The sequence below is a fragment of the Pseudophryne corroboree genome, chromosome 3 (assembly GCF_028390025.1).
Source record: "Pseudophryne corroboree isolate aPseCor3 chromosome 3, aPseCor3.hap2, whole genome shotgun sequence".
Classification (NCBI taxonomy): Eukaryota; Metazoa; Chordata; class Amphibia; order Anura; family Myobatrachidae; genus Pseudophryne; species Pseudophryne corroboree.
Genome location: NC_086446.1, coordinates 769,821,998 through 769,840,414, shown reverse-complemented (window position 1 = coordinate 769,840,414; position 18,417 = coordinate 769,821,998). Strand labels below are relative to the sequence as shown.

The 18,417-nt window shown below is 48.1% G+C and overlaps 2 protein-coding genes across 9 annotated transcripts in view; both read left to right on the top strand.

Moving 5' to 3' along the window:
- Positions 1-5,561, top strand: part of CLSTN3 (calsyntenin 3) — a 122,771-nt gene extending 117,210 nt beyond the window's left edge. For all 8 annotated transcript variants that reach the window (XM_063962494.1, XM_063962489.1, XM_063962493.1 and 5 more), the window contains 3 exons: positions 4,139-4,271; positions 4,350-4,543; positions 4,698-5,561. In XM_063962494.1, coding sequence (XP_063818564.1) covers positions 4,139-4,271; positions 4,350-4,543; positions 4,698-4,778 — 408 coding nt within the window. In that variant the 3' untranslated portion in view covers positions 4,779-5,561. The remainder of the gene's footprint in view (positions 1-4,138; positions 4,272-4,349; positions 4,544-4,697) is intronic.
- PHB2 (prohibitin 2) overlaps positions 1-18,417 on the top strand; it is a 124,208-nt gene that overhangs the window by 66,054 nt on the left and 39,737 nt on the right. The window lies entirely within an intron of this gene.

The following is an 18,417-nucleotide window of genomic DNA, read 5'->3' as shown; positions in this document are numbered from 1 at the left end:
AGATCTCAGTCTTGAGTCATTGTTTGCTGGGAATGGAACAGAATTCATTGAACAAAGGCAATAATCTGGTTACCAATCCTACCACGCAGGCCAAGTACATTTACTTGGCCCAGAACAGAGGCACCCATCCAGCTACAGTATTTTGTCCATTCTGCCAAAAGAGAACAGATCTTGGCTGAATGTACTTAGCGTCGGTGCAGCGCCCCGGGCTGCTGTCTCTGTTCTCACAATGTATTATATCCCATGCGCTGTATATGATATCAGATACATGCAAGGCTTTTCTCACACTCCGGCTACCATGGAAGGGGCTGTTATTATGTTATTAGTATCTATGTCTTTTCTCACGGAGACATTCCCATTGTCCAGCAATATCTGCATTATCGGTTTATTGTCTTGTGAAGACGTTGTATTATTTTCTGGAAGCTGGTAACAATACCCGATTGTGTTTCATAGAAACCCAACTAGCAAAGTTCTTTATTGCCTGATTGGAGTCAGATTTACCGGATTTAAAATGCGATTCAACTTTCGCAATGTAATTCCCGAGATACAATTGCATTTACCGCTCATCAGCTTGTTGGCTTCAGCTAGTAGGTGGCTCAGTATCTTACAGGTCTTGGGAAAATACTGTTTAGAGTACACCCACAAGCCATTCGCAGTGGAGGCAGCCACCGAGAAAGTGATCAGTCAATTCACTAAAGGTGTTATGGCACCAAATAGGCAGAATGTGCTTCTGTAACGTTACCAGTCCTTATTGTGTGTATTTTGGGGCTGCAATTTTTACTAGCTTCTAGTGCATGGCTAGGCTACATTTCCATCAGGAATGATGTAGAATACAGCCATGGCCAAAAGTTTTGAGAATGACAAGTATTGGTTTTCACAGTTTGCTGCCTCCGTTTTTATGATGGCAATTTGCACATACTCCAGAATGTCATGAAGAGTGATCAGATGAATTGCAATTAATTGCAAAGTCCCTCTTTGCCATGACGAACTTAATCCCCAAAACAACATTTCCACTGCATTTCAGCCCTGCCACAAAAGGACCAGCTGACATCTTGTCAGTGATTCTCTCATTAACACAGGTGAGAGTGTGGACGATGACAAGGCTGGAGATCACTCTGTCATGCTGACTGAGTTAGAATAACAGACTGGAAGCTTTAAAAGGAGGGTGGTGCTTAAAATCATTGTTCTTCCTCTGTTAACAATGGTTACCTGCAAGGAAACATGTGCAGTCATCATTGCTTTGCACAAAAAGGGCTTCACATGCAAGGATGTTACTGCTAGTAAGATTGCACCTAAATCAACTATTCATCAGATCATCAAGAACTTCAAGGAGAGGGGTTCAATAGTTGTGAAGAAGGCTTCAGGGCGCCCAAGAACGTCTAGCAAGCACCAGGACCGTCTCCTAAAGTTGATTCAGCTGCGGCATCGGGGCACCACCAGTGCAGAGCTTGCTCAGGAATGGCAGCAGGCAGGTGCGAGTGCAACTGTACGTAACGTGGAGCAAAGACTTGGAGGATGGCCTGGTTTCAAGAAGGGCAGCAAAGAAGACATTTCTCTCCAGGAAAAGCATCAGGGACAGACTGATATTCTGCAAAAGATACAGGGATTGGACTGCTGAGGACTGGGGTAAAGTCATTTTCTCTGATGAATCCCCTTTCAGATTGTATGGGGCATCTGGAAGAACGGTTGTCCAGAGAAGGAAAGGTGAGCGCTCAGTCCTGTGTCATTCCAACAGTAAAGCATCCAGTGACCATTCATGTGTGGGGTGGCTTCTCAGCCAAGGGAGTGGCCTCACTCACAATTTTGCCTAAGAACACATCCATGAATAAAGAATGGTACCAGAACATCCTCCAACAGCAACTTCTACCAACCATCCAAGAACAGTTTGGTGAGGAACAATGCCTTTTGCGGCATGGTGGAGCACCTTGCCATAAGGCAAAGGTGATAACTAAGTGGATCGGGCAACAAAACATTGAAATTTTGGGTCCATGGCCAGGAAACTCCCCAAACCTTAATCCAATCGAGAACCTGTGGTCAGTCCTCCAGAGTCGGGTGAACAAACCAAAATCCCACAAATTCTGACAAACTCCAGGCATTGATTAGGCAAGAATGGGCGGCCATCAGTCAGTATGTGGCCCAGAAGTTGATTGACAGCATGCCAGGGCGAATGGCAGAAGGTCTTGGAAAAGAAGGGTCAACACTCAAATATTGGGCCTAATTCAGACCTGATCGCTGCTGTACGTTTCGCACAGCGGGCGATCAGGACTGAACTGCGCCGGCGCCGCAGTGCGCATGCCAGAGATGCGATTGCTGGGTGGGAGGAGGCGGGCCAGGCAACGGCATTTGCCCGCTGTATTGGGGGGGGCGCGGTCCAGGCAACGCAGGTGTGCTCGGACCGCGTGGGGGAGGGACCGCGTCGGCTGCGTGACAGCACACGCAGCCACTGCAACCAAGGAAGTGATGAGTAGGGAACTACTCCAAGTACAAAAGCATTGCCGCCGTGCAATGCTTTTGTACCTGTGCAGGGGTGAGGGGGGGGGGCAGTGCAAAGCCTGACATGCGGGGCGGACTAGCCCTGTGCTGGCCATCCCCCGCATGTCTGTGAAATGGATTGCACATCTACGATCAGGTCTGAATTAGGCCCATTGGCTCTTTGCATAAACTTAATGTAATTGTCAATAACGCCCTTTTATACTTCAGTATACCGTAGTAACATCTGACAAAAAGGTCTAAAAACACTGACGCAGAAAACTTTGTGAAAACCAATACTTGTGTCATTCTCAGAACTTTTGGCCATGGCTGTACACTATGGGGGTCATTCAGACCCGATTGCACAATAGGTTTTTTCGCTGCACTGCAATCAGGTCATAACTGCGTATGCACCGCAATGTGCAGGCGCGTCGTACGGGTACAAAGCGGATCGTTGCTGAGCGATGGATTTAACGAAGAATCCATTCGCACAGCCGATCACAGGGAGATTGACAGGAAGAGGGCGTTTGTGGGTGGCAACTGACCGTTTTCTGGGCGTGTTTGGAAAAACGCAGGCGTGCCCAAGCGTTTGCAGGGCGGGTGTCTGACGTCAATTCCGGGACCGGACAGGCTGAAGTGATCGCAGCGGCTGAGTAAGTTCTGGGCAACTCAGAAGCTGCACAAAACTTTTTTGTACCACTCGGCTGCACATGCGATCGCACACTTGCATAACTAAAATACACTCCCCTATAGGCGGCGACTATTTGATCGCAGCGCTGCAAAAAATAGTTAGCGAGCGATCAGGTCTGAATTAGGCCCAATATCTCTGAATGTGAAAGATGGGTTCTAACTATAGAGCTCCATCTACAGGCAAACAGAAGGTATTGTAATGTGAAAATAAGGAAAATAATGGTGGCCATAATTTAACTTTCACTACTCAGAGCCATCTGTGGCTCGGCCTAACAACCAGAATGTCACCAAATTTTGTAGGGAGACTTATTAGGACATGGGAAACGGGAAAAAGTAATCGATAGCAGGAATAAGGCGCTGTACAGTGTAAAAACAGCGTGAAAATGGACAATTGAATAACAAAACTAAACTGTAACGATTTCTTTTATTCTGTCACATTAAGGAGAACGCTGCAATAAAACATTTAATATTCAGTTTAGAACAATAATTGTGAATACTAGTTTACATTGTACAACTTTTTGCACTAAAAAAAATTAATTTCCGCGGAATCCTGTTTCCCGTGTCCTAATAGTCTCTCGCTACCAAATTTGGTGACAATCTAGTTCAGAGGTTCTCAAACTCGGTCCCCGGGGGCCCACACAGTGCATGTTTTGCAGGTCTCCTCACAGAATCGCAAGTGAAATAATTAGCTCCACCTGTGGACCTTTTAAAATGTGTCAGTGAGTAATTAATACACCTGTGCACCTGCTGGGTTACCTGCAAAATATGCACTGTGTGGGGTCCTGAGGACCGAGTTTGAGAACCTCTGATCTAGTTGTTATAGCAAGCTACAGACGGCTCTGAATAGCGGAAGATTAATTATGGTCACCCGGTACGAATGCCTGAGAGTTACTTCTTTACTTTATTTGCAGTATATATGATCTGATATCCACGTGAAATATCTCTCAGTGTTGACATGTGCTCCCTGCCCTGTCTTCAGGTTGACATCTTACATGGAATTCACGCCGTCTCTCCCAGTCATCTCCTCTCGGCTCAACAGTTCGTCCACAACGTGCACCAGGCCCCAGCGGAGCTATCTGGTCACGCGCCAGTCGGCGTCAATCGCAGCTCAGGTTAGTGCAGGCGACACGCGTGACCCAGCGCTACGGTCTCGCTCAATGTGTCACACACACTTTGTCCTCTCTTTTCAGTGTTTCCCGGAGTCGCTATGGTGATCATTGTCGTGTGTATCGGCTTCTTGGCGCTGATTGTTACTCTGGGGCTATCGAGGATACACAACGTGCAGAAGCGGGGGGATTCCGAGGGGGCGGAGCTAGAGGCAGCCAATCAACGGGATCCGTTCTGGGAGGATTCGGCGATGACCATAACGGTTAACCCAATGGAGGTGAGAAGAATAACGCAACTGTTTAAGCTTGCATGTACAAAACATAGACGCTACATACACAGCATTACACAAACCCACAATGCATTGGAGTCGTAATGTCAAACAACGTCTGTTTCCGTCACGTTTACTCTTCCCTCTCTTTTCTGTCTTACAGACCCTGCAGTCTCGCGGTTTGGTCGCGGCACAGAAAGCGGCCGTCTCTGAGCAAGGGGACCCGGAGGAGGAGTCACGTTGAGAGCCGCCTCTTTCAGCTGTGCATCTGTGTACTTTTCGCTTACGTGTCATCCCCACCATAGCCTGGCGTGTACGCCACATCCTGACACGACTGTGTGGTGTGTGCCACTTATGAACACACACGCTTGTGCTACTATCTGACACTCTTAAGCGACGAGTGCAACAAATAGACACTCAGCCTGGGGCCCGTCCCACCCCGTTCCCCTCTCTTGGGAGGGTGTGTTGCAGCCTGGTTCTCTCTTCGGAGTGTCACCCACGCCGGCACTCTAGCTGGGTTGTGTATCACACCCGTACTCGCTCTCTCTCTATCCGGATGCCTCTCCCCCTTTTCGTCATCATTTCTCAGGGGAAAATTTGCCGCCTTCTCTTCTTCATGCCGTATTTGTAACCGTCTCACGTGATGTTTCTACATTAGGTCCCCGAGAAGCTAATATTCTGTCAGCGTCATTTCCAGGGGGTCAGCGAGCGTTCCTCTTGTATAAGGAGAGAGGTCCCAGCAAAGGAAATTCCCTATCCAAACAAAGGCTGATAATCCACAGACACAATGGACTAACGCTTAACAATTCACTGTACACCGATCTGTCTTCTCCAACCAGTCCGCTCCCCTTCCCCCATCTCCCTTTATAAATGTCCTCCCTTCTCCCCACCACACCCCACCTCGTTTCACGTCTAAGCCCCTGTGTAGGGGTTCTCGGAAAAAAGGGGGTCACGACAATGAATGATATAAACACTGATTTCTGGTATAAATATATATAAAACTATATATAAAAAAATATATAGAGTATCTGCTGGCTCTGACTTGTTTTATCCTTGGGGGGGGTATATATTTTTTGGGGAATGATTATATGTGCTTCACGAATAATACGGTCAACTATGCAGAGAGAAAATGTGAAGAAATAAAAATTAAATGAGAATTATCAGCGGAGTCATAGACTTAATTAAATATAGTGTTAGGAAGCCAACAAGGAGAGGCACAATGACAAATGCACTGGTTTAGGTAGAAAGTAGCTTTGTATCTGGAACAAACCATGGGCCTAATTCAGATCTGATCGCAGCAGCAAATTTGTTAGCTAATGGACAAAACCATGCGCACTGCAGGGGGGCAGATGTAACATGTGCAGAGAGCGTTAGATTTGGGTGGGTTATATTGTTTCTGTGCAGGGTAAATACTGGCTGCTTTATTTTTAGAAAAAAATAATTAATAGAGGCGCTCATTTCATTTTGACATCATGAAGTCCTATATTCTTTCACAACCAAGGAGTTGGATGAAAATAAAATAAATATTTATTATCAAAATGAATCAATAAAAAATTTGTTTATATCAAGCTCATATCTAAAATACAATTCATAATCCCTGTCCTCACTAGATTGCTGCTTATATGTTTTATTGTTTTCAGTGCTGTTGGAATAATTTATGCGAGCTCCAAATCTTTATATAAGCGGCAATCTAGTGAGGACAGGGATTATGAATTGTATTTTAGATATGAGCTTGATATAAACAAATTTTTTATTGATTCATTTTGATAATAAATATTTATTTTCATCTGACTCCTTGGTTGTGAAAGAATATAGGACTTCATGATGTCAAAATGAAATGAGCGCCTCTATTAATTCTTTTTTCTGATATCTAGGTTCAGGATATCACACAACTCCTTAGAGGCCAACGTACTTTTGACATTATTAATTTTCAGATTTAGGACATGAGATCAGCCTAATTGGTAGACACAGGCGCAGCAATTTTCTCCCCCCTTTTTTCTGCTTTATTTTTACACTGCAATTTAGATTTCAGTTTGAACACACCCCACCCACATCTAACTCTCTCTGCACATGTTACATCTGCAGTGCAGCATGGTTTTGCCCATTAGCTAACAAATTTGCCGCTGCGATCAGGTCTGAATTAGTCCCCATGTTGTAATGCAAGGGGTGCACATATAGGCTTACCATACCATCCCTTTACACTGGGACACATGAATAACACAGGTTCTCTAGCTGCTTAACCACTTAACTGACAATTTTTCCCAAAAAAAAAAACGCTCAGAAATTGCCGTGGGTTTTTTTTATGAGTGAATTAGGTGAAGAGCATGAATTTAACCTTATCCAAAATGATTTTAGTTCTAAAAACAAAAATGTAAAAAAATAATTGGATTTTTTTTTTTTTTATAATTTTTTCCTCAAACATCGGAACATCAGTCAGGAAGATCGGTAACATTGCAAAGTTACTTTTTACTAGAGATGAGCGGATTCGGTTTTACTCGGTTCTCAAAACCGAATCTTATTGGCTATCCAAAACACGTGACATCCGTGAGCCAATTAGATGCCGTTTTGAGAACCGAGTAAAACCGAACCCGCTCATCTCTACTTTTTACACCCCAGACAACTGTCAGGTACACATGGGGGTGGCTGGTTTACACTTTCCCAGCGGCTTCTATTGTCTGCAGCTGATCGGGGTGGGGGGGTCCTGCCGTGCTGACCGATCAGCAATGATCGGCACCACGGCAACACTGAGGGGAGAGTGCAGGGAGGCAGAGGCACCGAAGCAGCAGCGGAGGGAAGTTTCTCTTCCCTTCCGCTGCTAACACTGTTTATCTGACTGGTGGCGTCCTGTGTGACCAGGTCAGATAGAGCACTTGCAGGTATGGTTGCATTTGATGCGACCATGCCAGGTAAGTGGTTAAACCGTGGAAAATGCAGGATTGAAGTCAGACAGCCACACAACCTGTGTAATTCATGAGTATCCCAGTTTAAAGGGACAGTATGGTGAGCCTGTGTATATATATTTATTGTTTCTCTGACGTCCTAGTGGATGCTGGGAACTCCGTAAGGACCATGGGGAATAGACGGGCTCCGCAGGAGACTGGGCACTCTAAAAAAAGATTAGGTACTATCTGGTGTGCACTGGCTCCTCCCTCTATGCCCCTCCTCCAGACCTCAGTTAGAATCTGTGCCCGACCAGAGCTGGGTGCTCCTAGTGGGCTCTCCTGAGCTTACTAGAAAAGAAAGTATTTTTAGGTTTTTTATTTTCAGTGAGTTTCTGCTGGCAACAGACTCACTGCTACGTGGGACTAAGGGGAGAGAAGCGAACCTACCTGCTTGCAGCTAGCTTGTGCTTCTTAGGCTACTGGACACCATTAGCTCCAGAGGGTTCGAACACAGGCACCTGTCCTCGATCGTCCGTTCCCGGAGCCGCGCCGCCGTCCCCCTCGCAGAGCCAGAAGAACAGAAGCTGGAAGACGTCAAAATCGGCGGCTGAAGACTCCTGTCTTCATTAAGGTAGCGCACAGCACCGCAGCTGTGCGCCATTGCTCCCAGCACACTTACACACTCCGGTCACTGTAGGGTGCAGGGCGCTGGGGAGGGGGGGGGGGGGGGGCGCCCTTGGCTGCAATTGAGATACCTTTGGCACAAAATCATACATATATACAGTCTAGCACTGTATATATGTAAAAACCCCTGCCATTATTATACACTGAAAACGGAACAGAAGCCACTGAGGGGGCGGGGCCTTCTTCCTCAGCACACCAGCGCCATTTTCCCTTCACAGCTCCGCTGGAAGCACACTCCCCAGGCTCTCCCCTGCAGCATCCAGGTACAAGACGGGTTAAAAAGAGAGGGGGGGCACATAAATTTAGGCGCAAATCAATACAGACAAGCAGCTATTGGGAAAATCACTTATTAGCAGTGTAAATCCCTGTGTTATATAGCGCTGTGGTGTGTGCTGGCATACTCTCTCTCTGTCTCCCCAAAGGACTTTGTGGGGTCCTGTCCTCATTCTGAGCATTCCCTGTGTGTGGGCGGTGTGTCGGTACGGCTGTGTCGACATGTTTGATGAGGAAGGTTACGAGGCAGAGCAAGGGCAGATAAGTGTGGTATCGCCCCCGTCTGGGCCGACACCAGATTGGATGGATATGTGGAAGGTCTTAAATGACAATGTAAACTCCTTACATAAAAGGTTTGATGACGGGACAGCCGGGTTGTCAGCCCGCCCCTGCCCAGGCGACTCAGAAACCGTCTGGGGCTCATAAACGCCCTCTAGCTCAGATGGTTGACACTGATGCCGACACGGAGTCCGACTGCAGTGTCGACGATGATGAGGCACATTTACAGTCTAAAATGACAGGCCATCCGATACAGGATTATTGCAATGAAAGCTGTATTACACATTTCTGAGAGTAACCCGGTTAATACCAAAAGGGTTTATATGTTTGGGGAGAAAAAGCAGCCAGTGACTTTTCCCCCATCTGATGAATTAAATGAATTGTGTGTAGAAGCGTGGAGTTCCCCTGATAAGAAACTAGTGATTTCTAAGAGGTTACTGATGGCGTACCCTTTCCCGCCAACGGACAGGTTACGTTGGGAAACATCCCCTAGGGTGGACAAGGCGCTGACACGCTTATCTAAAAAGGTGGTCCTGCCGTCTCAGGATACGGCCGCCCTAAAGAAGCCTGCGGATAGAAAGCAGGAAGCTAGCCTGAAGTCGGTGTATACACACTCTGGTACTTTACTGAGACCTGCTATTGCTTTAGCCTGGATGTGTAGTGCTGTAGCAGCGTGGACAGATACTCTGTTAGACGACATAGATTCCCTCGACAGAGATACTGTCTTGCTAACCCTGGGCCATATCAAAGACGTTGTCTTATATATGCGAGATGCTCAGAGGGACATTTGCCTGCTGGGATCTAGAATTAATGCTATGTCCATTTCTGCCAGGAGGGTCTTATGGACTCGGCAATGGACAGGAGATGCTGATTCTAAAAAACACATGGAGGTTTTGCCTTATAAGGGTGAGGAATTGTTTGGGGACGGTCTGTCGGACCTCGTGTCTACAGCGACAGCTGGAAAGTCCACTTTCTTGCCTCAGGTTTCCTCACAGCCTAAGAAAGCACCGTATTATCAAATGCAGTCCTTTCGTTCCCAAAAAGGCAAGAGGGTCAGGGGTGCATCCTTTCTTGCCAGAGGCAGGGGTAGAGGTAAGAAGCTGCACCATGCAGCCAGTTCCCAGGAACAAAAGTCCTCCCCTGCTTCCACTTAGTCCACCGCATGACGTTGAGGCTCCACAGGCGGAGCCAGGTGCGGTGGGGGCGCGTCTCAGAAACTTCAGCAGCCAGTAGGTTCGCTCACAGGTGGATCTCTGGGCTATACAAATTGTATCTCAGGGATACAAACTGGAATTCGAAGCGACCCCCCCCCCGCCGTTACCTCAAATCAGCCTTGCCAGCTTCCCCCATGGAAAGGGAGGTAGTGCTGGTGGCAATTCACAAGCTGTACCTCCAGCAAGTGATTGTCAGGGTCCCCCTCCTTCAACAGGGACGGGGTTACTATTCCACAATGTTTGTGGTACCGAAACCGGACGGTTCGGTAAGACCCACTCTGAATTTAAAGTCCTTGAACACTTATATAAAGAAATTCAAGTTCAAAATGGAATCGCTCAGAGCGGTGATTGCAAGCCTGGAAGAGGGGGATTTTATGGTGTCGCTGGACATCAAAGATGCTTACTTGCATGTCCCCATTTACCCACCTCACCAGGAGTACCTCAGATTTGTGGTACAGGACTGTCATTACCAATTCCAGACGTTACCGTTTGGCCTGTCCATGGCACCGAGAATATTTACCAAGGTAATGGCCGAAATGATGATACTCCTTCGGCAGAAGGGAGTTATAATTATCCCGTACTTGGACGATCTCCTCATAAAGGCGAGGTCCAGGGAGCAGTTGTTGATCAACGTAACACTCTCTCAGGAAGTGTTACTACAGCACGGTTGGATTCTAAATGTTCCAAAGTCGCAGCTGATTCCTACTACGCGACTGCTTTTCCTGGGCATGATTCTGGACACAGAACAGAAGAAGGTGTTTCTCCCGGTGGAGAAGGCCCAGGAATTAGCATCTCTGGTCAGGGACCTCCTGAAACCAAAACAGGTATCGGTGCATCACTGCACGCGAGTCCTGGGAAAGATGGTGGCTTCATACGAAGCCATTCCCTTCGGCAGGTTCCATGCGAGGTGGGATCTGTTGGACAAGTGGTCCGGATCGCATCTTCAGATGCATCGGCTGATCACCCTGTCCCCAAGGGCCAGGGTGTCTCTTCTGTGGTGGCTGCAGAGTGCTCACCTTCTCGAGGGCCACAGGTTCAGCATACAGGACTGGGTCCTGGTGACCACGGATGCAAGCCTCCAAGGGTGGGGGGCAGTCACTCAGGGAAGAAACTTCCAAGGGCTGTGGTCAAGTCTGGAGACTTCTCTACACATAAATATACTGGAACTACGGGCCATTTACAATGCCCTGAGTCAAGCAGAGCCCCTGCTTCGAAACCAACCAGTGCCGATTCAGTCAGACAATATCACGGCGGTCGCCCATGTAAACCGCCAGGGCAGCACAAGAAGCAGGATGGCAATGGTGGAAGCCACAAAGATTCTTCGATGGGCGGAGAATCACGTGCAAGCACTATCAGCAGTGTTCATTCCGGGAGTGGACAACTGGGAAGCAGACTTCCTCAGCAGACACGACCTCCACCCGGGAGAGTGGGGACTTTTATCAAGAAGTTTTCCAACTGATTGCAAACCGATAGGAACTGCCACAGGTGGACATGATGGCGTCCCGCCTCAACAAAAAGCTAAACAGTTATTGCGCCAGGTCAAGGGACCCTCGGGCGATAGCTGTGGACGCCCTAGTGACACCGTGGGTGTACCAGTCGGTATATGTGTTTCCTCCTCTTCCTCTCATACCAAAGGTACTGAGAATAGTAAGAGAGAGAGGAATAAGAACAATACTCATTGTTCCGGACTGGCCAAGAAGGACTTGGTACCCGGAACTGCAAGAAATGCGCACAGAGGACCCATGGCCTCTGCCTCTCAGACAGGACTTGTTGCAACAAGGGCCCTGTCTGTTCCAAGACTTACCGTGGCTGCGTTTGACGGCATGGCGGTTGAACGCCGGATCCTAGCGGAAAAAGGCATTCCAGATGAAGTTATTCCTACGCTGATAAAAGCTAGGAAAGACGTGACAGCAAAACATTATCACCGTATATGGCGGAAGTATGTTGCTTGGTGTGAGGCCAGGAAGGCCCCTACGGAGGAATTACAACTGGGTCGATTCCTGCACTTACTACAGTCAGGGGTGACTATGGGCCTAAAATTGGGGTCCATAAAAGGTCCAGCTTCCGTCCCTATCCAATTTTTTTCAAAGAGAACTGGCTTCACTGCCTGAGGTTCAGACTTTTGTAAAGGGAGTGCTGCATATTCAGCCCCCTTTTGTGCCTCCAGTGGCACCTTGGGATCTTAACGTTGTGTTGGATTTCCTGAAATCACACTGGTTTGAGCCACTTAAAACCGTGGAACTAAAATATCTCACGTGGAAAGTGGTCATGCTGTTGGCCTTGGCATCGGCTAGGCGTGTGTCGGAATTGGCGGCTTTGTCATGTAAAAGCCCATATCTGATCTTCCATATAGACAGGGCAGAATTGAGGATTCGTCCCCAATTTCTCCCAAAGGTGGTGTCATAGTTTCATTTGAACCAACCTATTGTGGTGCCTGTGGCTACTAGGGACTTGGAGGACTCCAAGTTGCTGGACGTAGTCAGGGCTTTGAAGATATGTTTCCATAACGGCTGGAGTCAGGAAGACTGACTCGCTGTTTATCTTGCATGCACCCAACTAGCTGGGTGCTCCTGCTTCAAAGCAAACTATTGCTCGCTGGATCTGTAGCACGATTCAGCAGACTCATTCTGCGGCTGGATTGCCGCATCCAAAATCGGTAAAAGCCCATTCCACGAGGAAGGTGGGCTCTTCTTGGGCGGCTGCTCAAGGGGTCTCGGCATTACAGATTTGCCGAGCTGCTACTTGGTCGGGTTCAAACACATTTGCAAAGTTCTACAAGTTTGATACCCTGGCTGAGGAGGACCTTGCGTTTGCTCATTCGGTGCTGCAGAGTCATCCGCACTTTCCCGCCCGTTTGGGAGCTTTGGTATAATCCCCATGGTCCTTACGGAGTTCCCAGCATCCACTAGGACGTCAGAGAAAATAAGAATTTACTCACCGGTAATTCTATTTCTCTATCGTCCTAGTGGATGCTGGGGTTCCTGAAAGGACCATGGGGAATAGCGGCTCCGCAGGAGACAGGGCACAAAAGTAAAGCTTTCCGATCAGGTGGTGTGCACTGGCTCCTCCCCCTATGGCCCTCCTCCAAGCCAGTTAGATTTTTGTGCCCGGCCGAGAAGGGTGCAATCTAGGTGGCTCTCCTAAAGAGCTGCTTAGAAAAGTTTAGCTTAGGTTTTTTATTTTACAGTGAGTCCTGCTGGCAACAGGATCACTGCAACGAGGGACTTAGGGGAGAAGAAGTGAACTCACCTGCGTGCAGGATGGATTGGCTTCTTGGCTACTGGACATCAGCTCCAGAGGGACGATCACAGGTACAGCCTGGATGGTCACCGGAGCCTTGCCGCCGGCCCCCTTGCAGATGCTGAAGTAAGAAGAGGTCCAGAATCGGCGGCAGAAGACTCCTCAGTCTTCTAAAGGTAGCGCACAGCACTGCAGCTGTGCGCCATTTTCCTCTCAGCACACTTCACACGGCAGTCACTGAGGGTGCAGGGCGCTGGGAGGGGGGCGCCCTGGGAGGCAAATGAATACCTATTTTGGCTAAAAATACCTCACATATAGCCTCCGGAGGCTATATGGAGATATTTAACCCCTGCCAGAATCCGTTAAGAGCGGGAGACGAGGCCGCCGAAAAAGGGGCGGGGCCTATCTCCTCAGCACACAGCGCCATTTTCCCTCACAGAAAGGCTGGAGGGAAGGCTCCCAGGCTCTCCCCTGCACTGCACTACAGAAACAGGGTTAAAACAGAGAGGGGGGGCACTAATTTGGCGTTAGAAATATATAAAAAAGATGCTATAAGGGAAAACACTTATATAAGGTTGTCCCTATATAATTATAGCGTTTTTGGTGTGTGCTGGTAAACTCTCCCTCTGTCTCTCCAAAGGGCTAGTGGGTCCTGTCCTCTATCAGAGCATTCCCTGTGTGTGTGCTGTGTGTCGGTACGTGTGTGTCGACATGTATGAGGACGATGTTGGTGAGGAGGCGGAGCAATTGCCTGTAATGGTGATGTCACTCTCTAGGGAGTCGACACCGGAATGGATGGCTTATTTAGGGAATTACGTGATAATGTCAACACGCTGCAAGGTCGGTTGACGACATGAGACGGCCGACAAACAATTAGTACCGGTCCAGACGTCTCAAAAACACTGTCAGGGGTTTTAAAACGCCCGTTTACTTTAGTCGGTCGACACAGACACAGACAGGGACACTGAATCCAGTGTCGACGGTGAATAAACAAACGTATTCCTTATTAGGGCCACACGTTAAAGGCAATGAAGGAGGTGTTACATATTTCTGATACTACAAGTACCACAAAAGAGGGTATTATGTGGGATGTGAAAAAACTACCGTAGTTTTTCCTGAATCAGATAAATTAAATAAAGTGTGTGATGATGCGTGGGTTCCCCCCGATAGAAAATTATGGGCGGTATACCCTTTCCCGCCAGAAGTTAGGGCGCGTTGGGAAACACCCCTTAGGGTGGATAAGGCGCTCACACGCTTATCAAAACAAGTGGCGGTACCGTCTATAGATAGGGCCGTCCTCAAGGACCAGCTGACAGGAGGCTGGAAAATATCATAAAAAGTATATACACACATACTGGTGTTATACTGCGACCAGCGATCGCCTCAGCCTGGATGTGCAGAGCTGGGGTGGCTTGGTCGGATTCCCTGACTAAAAATATTGATACCCTTGACAGGGACAGTATTTTATTGACTATAGAGCATTTAAAGGATGCATTTCTATATATGCGAGATGCACAGAGGGATATTTGCACTCTGGCATCAAGAGTAAATGCGATGTCCATATCTGCCAGAAGATGTTATGGACACGACAGTGGTCAGGTGATGCAGATTCCAAACGGCACAAAGGTGTATTGCCGTATAAAGGAAGAGGAGTTATTTGGGGTCGGTCCATCGGACCTGGTGGCCACGGCAACTGCTGGAAAATCCGCCGTTTTTACCCTAAGTCACATCTCTGCAGAAAAAGACACCGTCTTTTCAGCCTCAGTCCTTTCGTCCCTATAAGATCATATCTGCCCAGGGATAGAGGAAAGGGTAGAAGACTGCAGCAGGCAGCCCATTCCCAGGAACAGAAGCGTTCCACCGCTTCTGACAAGTTCTCAGCATGGCGCTGAGACCGTACAGGACCCCTGGATCCTACAAGTAGTATCCCAGGGGTACAGATTGGAATGTCGAGACGTTTCCCCTTCGCAGGCTCCTGAAGTCTGCTTTACCAAGGTCTCCCTCCGACAAGGAGGCAGTATGGGAAAAAATTCACAAGCTGTATTCCCAGCAGGTGATAATTAAATTACCCCTCCTACTACAAGAAAAGGGGTATTATTCCACACTATATTGTGGTACTGAAGCCAGAAGGCTAGGTGAGACTTATTCTAAAAAAATTTTTGAACACTTACAAAGGTTCAAATCAAGATGGAGTCACTCAGAGCAGTGATAACGAACCAGGAAGAAGGGGACTATATAGTGTCCCGGGACATCAGGGAGGCTTACCTCTATGTCCCAAATTTGCCCTTCTCACTAAGGGTACCTCAGGTTCGTGGTGCAGAACTGTCACTATCAGTTTCAGACGCTGCCGTTTGGATTGTCCACGGCACCCCGGGTCTTTACCAAGGTAATGGCCGAAATGATGATTCTTCTTCAAAGAAAAGGCGTCTTAATTATCCCTTACTTGGACGATCTCCTGATAAGGGCATAGTCCAGGGAACAGTTGGAGGTCGGAGTAGCACTATCTCGGATACTGCTACAACAGCACGGGTGGATTCTAAATATTCCAAAATCGCAGCTGATCCCGACGACACGTCTGCTGTGCCTAGGGATGATTCTGGACACAGTCCAGAAAAAGGTGTTTCTCCCGGAAGAGAAAGCCAGGGAGTTATCCGAGCTAGTCAGGAATCTCCTAAAAACAGTGCATCATTGCACAAGGGTCCTGGTAAAAATGGTGGCTTCCTACGAAGCAATTCCATTCGGCAGATTTCACGCAAGAACTTTTCAGTGGGATCTGCTGGACAAATGGTCCGGATCGCATCTTCAGATGCATCAGCGGATAACCCTATATCCAAGGACAAGGGTGTCTCTCCTGTGGTGGTTATAGAGTGCTCATCTTCTAGAGGGCCGCAGATTCGGCATTCAGGATTGGATGCTGGTGACCACGGAGCCCAGCCCGAGAGGCTGGGGAGCAGTCACACAAGGAAAAAATTTCCAGGGAGTGTGATCAAGTCTGGAGACTTTTCTCCACATAAATATACTGGAGCTAAGGGTAAATTTATAATGCTCTAAGCTTAGCAAGACCTCTGCTTCAAGGTCAGCCGGTATTGATCCAGTGGGAAAAACATCACGGCAGTCGCCCACGTAAACAGACAGGGCGACACAAGAAGCAGGAGGGCAATGGCAAAAACTGCAAGGACTTTTCGCTGGGCGGAAAATCATGTGATAGCACTGTCAGCAGTGTTTCATCCCGGGAATGGAAACTGGGAAGCAGACTTCCTCAGCAGGCACGACCTCCACCCGGGAGAGTGGAAACTTCATCGGGAAGTTTTTTCCACATGATTGTAAACCGTTGGGAAATACCAAAGGTGGACATGATGGCGTCCCGTCTGAAAAAAAAAAAAAAAAAAAAAAACGGGACAGGTATTGCGCCAGGTCAAGAGACCCTCAGGCAATAGCTGTGGACGTTCTGGTAACACCGTGGGTGTACCAGTCGGTGTATGTGTTCCCTCCTCTGCTTCTCATACCTAAGGTGCTGAGAATTATAAGACGTAGAGGAGTAAGAACTATACTCATGGCTCCGGATTGGCCAAGAAGGACTTGGTACCCGGAACTTCAAGAGATGCTTACAGAGGTCTTATGGCCTCTGCCGCTAAGAAGGGACTTGCTTCAGCAAGTACCATGTCTGTTCCAAGACTTACCGCAGCTGCGTTTGTCGGCATGGCGGTGGAAAGCCGGATCCTAAGGGAAAAAAGCATTCCGGAAGAGGTCATTCCTACCCTGGTCAAAGCCAGAAAGGAGGTGACCGCACAACATTATCACCACATGTGGCGAAAATATGTTGCGTGGTGTGAGGCCAGGAAGGCCCCACAAAGAAATTTCAACTCGGTCGTTTCCTGCATTTCCTGCAAACAGGAGTGTCTATGGGCCTCAAATTGGGGTCCATTAAGGTTCAAATTTCGGCCCTGTCGATTTTCTTCCAGAAAGAATTGGCTTCAGTTCCTGAAGTCCAGAAGTTTGTCAAGGGAGTATTGCATATACAACCCCCTTTTGTGCCTCCAGTGGCACTGTGGGATCTCAACGTAGTTCTGGGATTCCTCAAATCACATTGGTTTAAAACCAGTCAAATCTGTGGATTTGAAGCATCTCACATGAAAAGTGACCATGCTCTTGGCCATGGCCTGGACCAGGCGAGTGTCAAATTGGTGGTTTTTTCTCAAAAAAGCCCATATCTGTTTGTCCATTCGGACAGGGCAGAGCTGCGGACTCGTCCCCAGTTCTCTCCCTAAGGTGGTGTTAGTGTTTCACCTGAACCAGCTTATTGTGGTGCCTTGCACCTACTAGGGACTTGGAGGACTCCAAGTTGCTAGATGTTGTCAGGGCCCTGAAAATATGTTCCAGGACGGCTGGAGTCAGGAAAACTGACTTGCTGTTATCCTGTATGCACCCAACAAACTGGGTGCTCTTGCTTCTAAGCAGACTATTGCTAGTTGGATGTGTAATACAATTCAGCTTGCACATTCTGTGGCAGGCCTGCCACAGCCAAAATATGTAAATGCCCATTCCACAAGGAAGGTGGGCTCATCTTGGGCGGCTGCCCGAGGGGTCTCGGCTTTACAACTTTGCCGAGCAGCTACTTGGTCAGGGGCAAACACGTTTGCTAAATTCTACAAATTTGATACCCTGGCTAAGGAGGACCTGGAGTTCTCTCATTCGGTGCTGCAGAGTCATCCGCACTCTCCCGCCCGTTTGGGAGCTTTGGTATAATCCCCATGGTCCTTTCAGGAACCCCAGCATCCACTAGGACGATAGAGAAAATAAGAATTTACTTACCGATAATTCTATTTCTCGGAGTCCGTAGTGGATGCTGGGCGCCCATCCCAAGTGCGGATTATCTGCAATACTTGTACATAGTTACAAAAATCGGGTTATTATTGTTGTGAGCCATCTTTTCAGAGGCTCCGCTGTTATCATACTGTTAACTGGGTTTAGATCACAAGTTGTACGGTGTGATTGGTGTGGCTGGTATGAGTCTTACCCGGGATTCAAAATTCCTCCCTTATTGTGTACGCTCGTCCGGGCACAGTACCTAACTGGCTTGGAGGAGGGTCATAGGGGGAGGAGCCAGTGCACACCACCTGATCGGAAAGCTTTACTTTTGTGCCCTGTCTCCCGCGGAGCCGCTATTCCCCATGGTCCTTTCAGGAACCCCAGCATCCACTACGGACTCCGAGAAATAGAATTATCGGTAAGTAAATTCTTATTTTCTCGTAGTCCGTAGTGGATGCTGGGCGCCCAAGTGTGGACTTTCTGCAATTAACGTATATAGGCC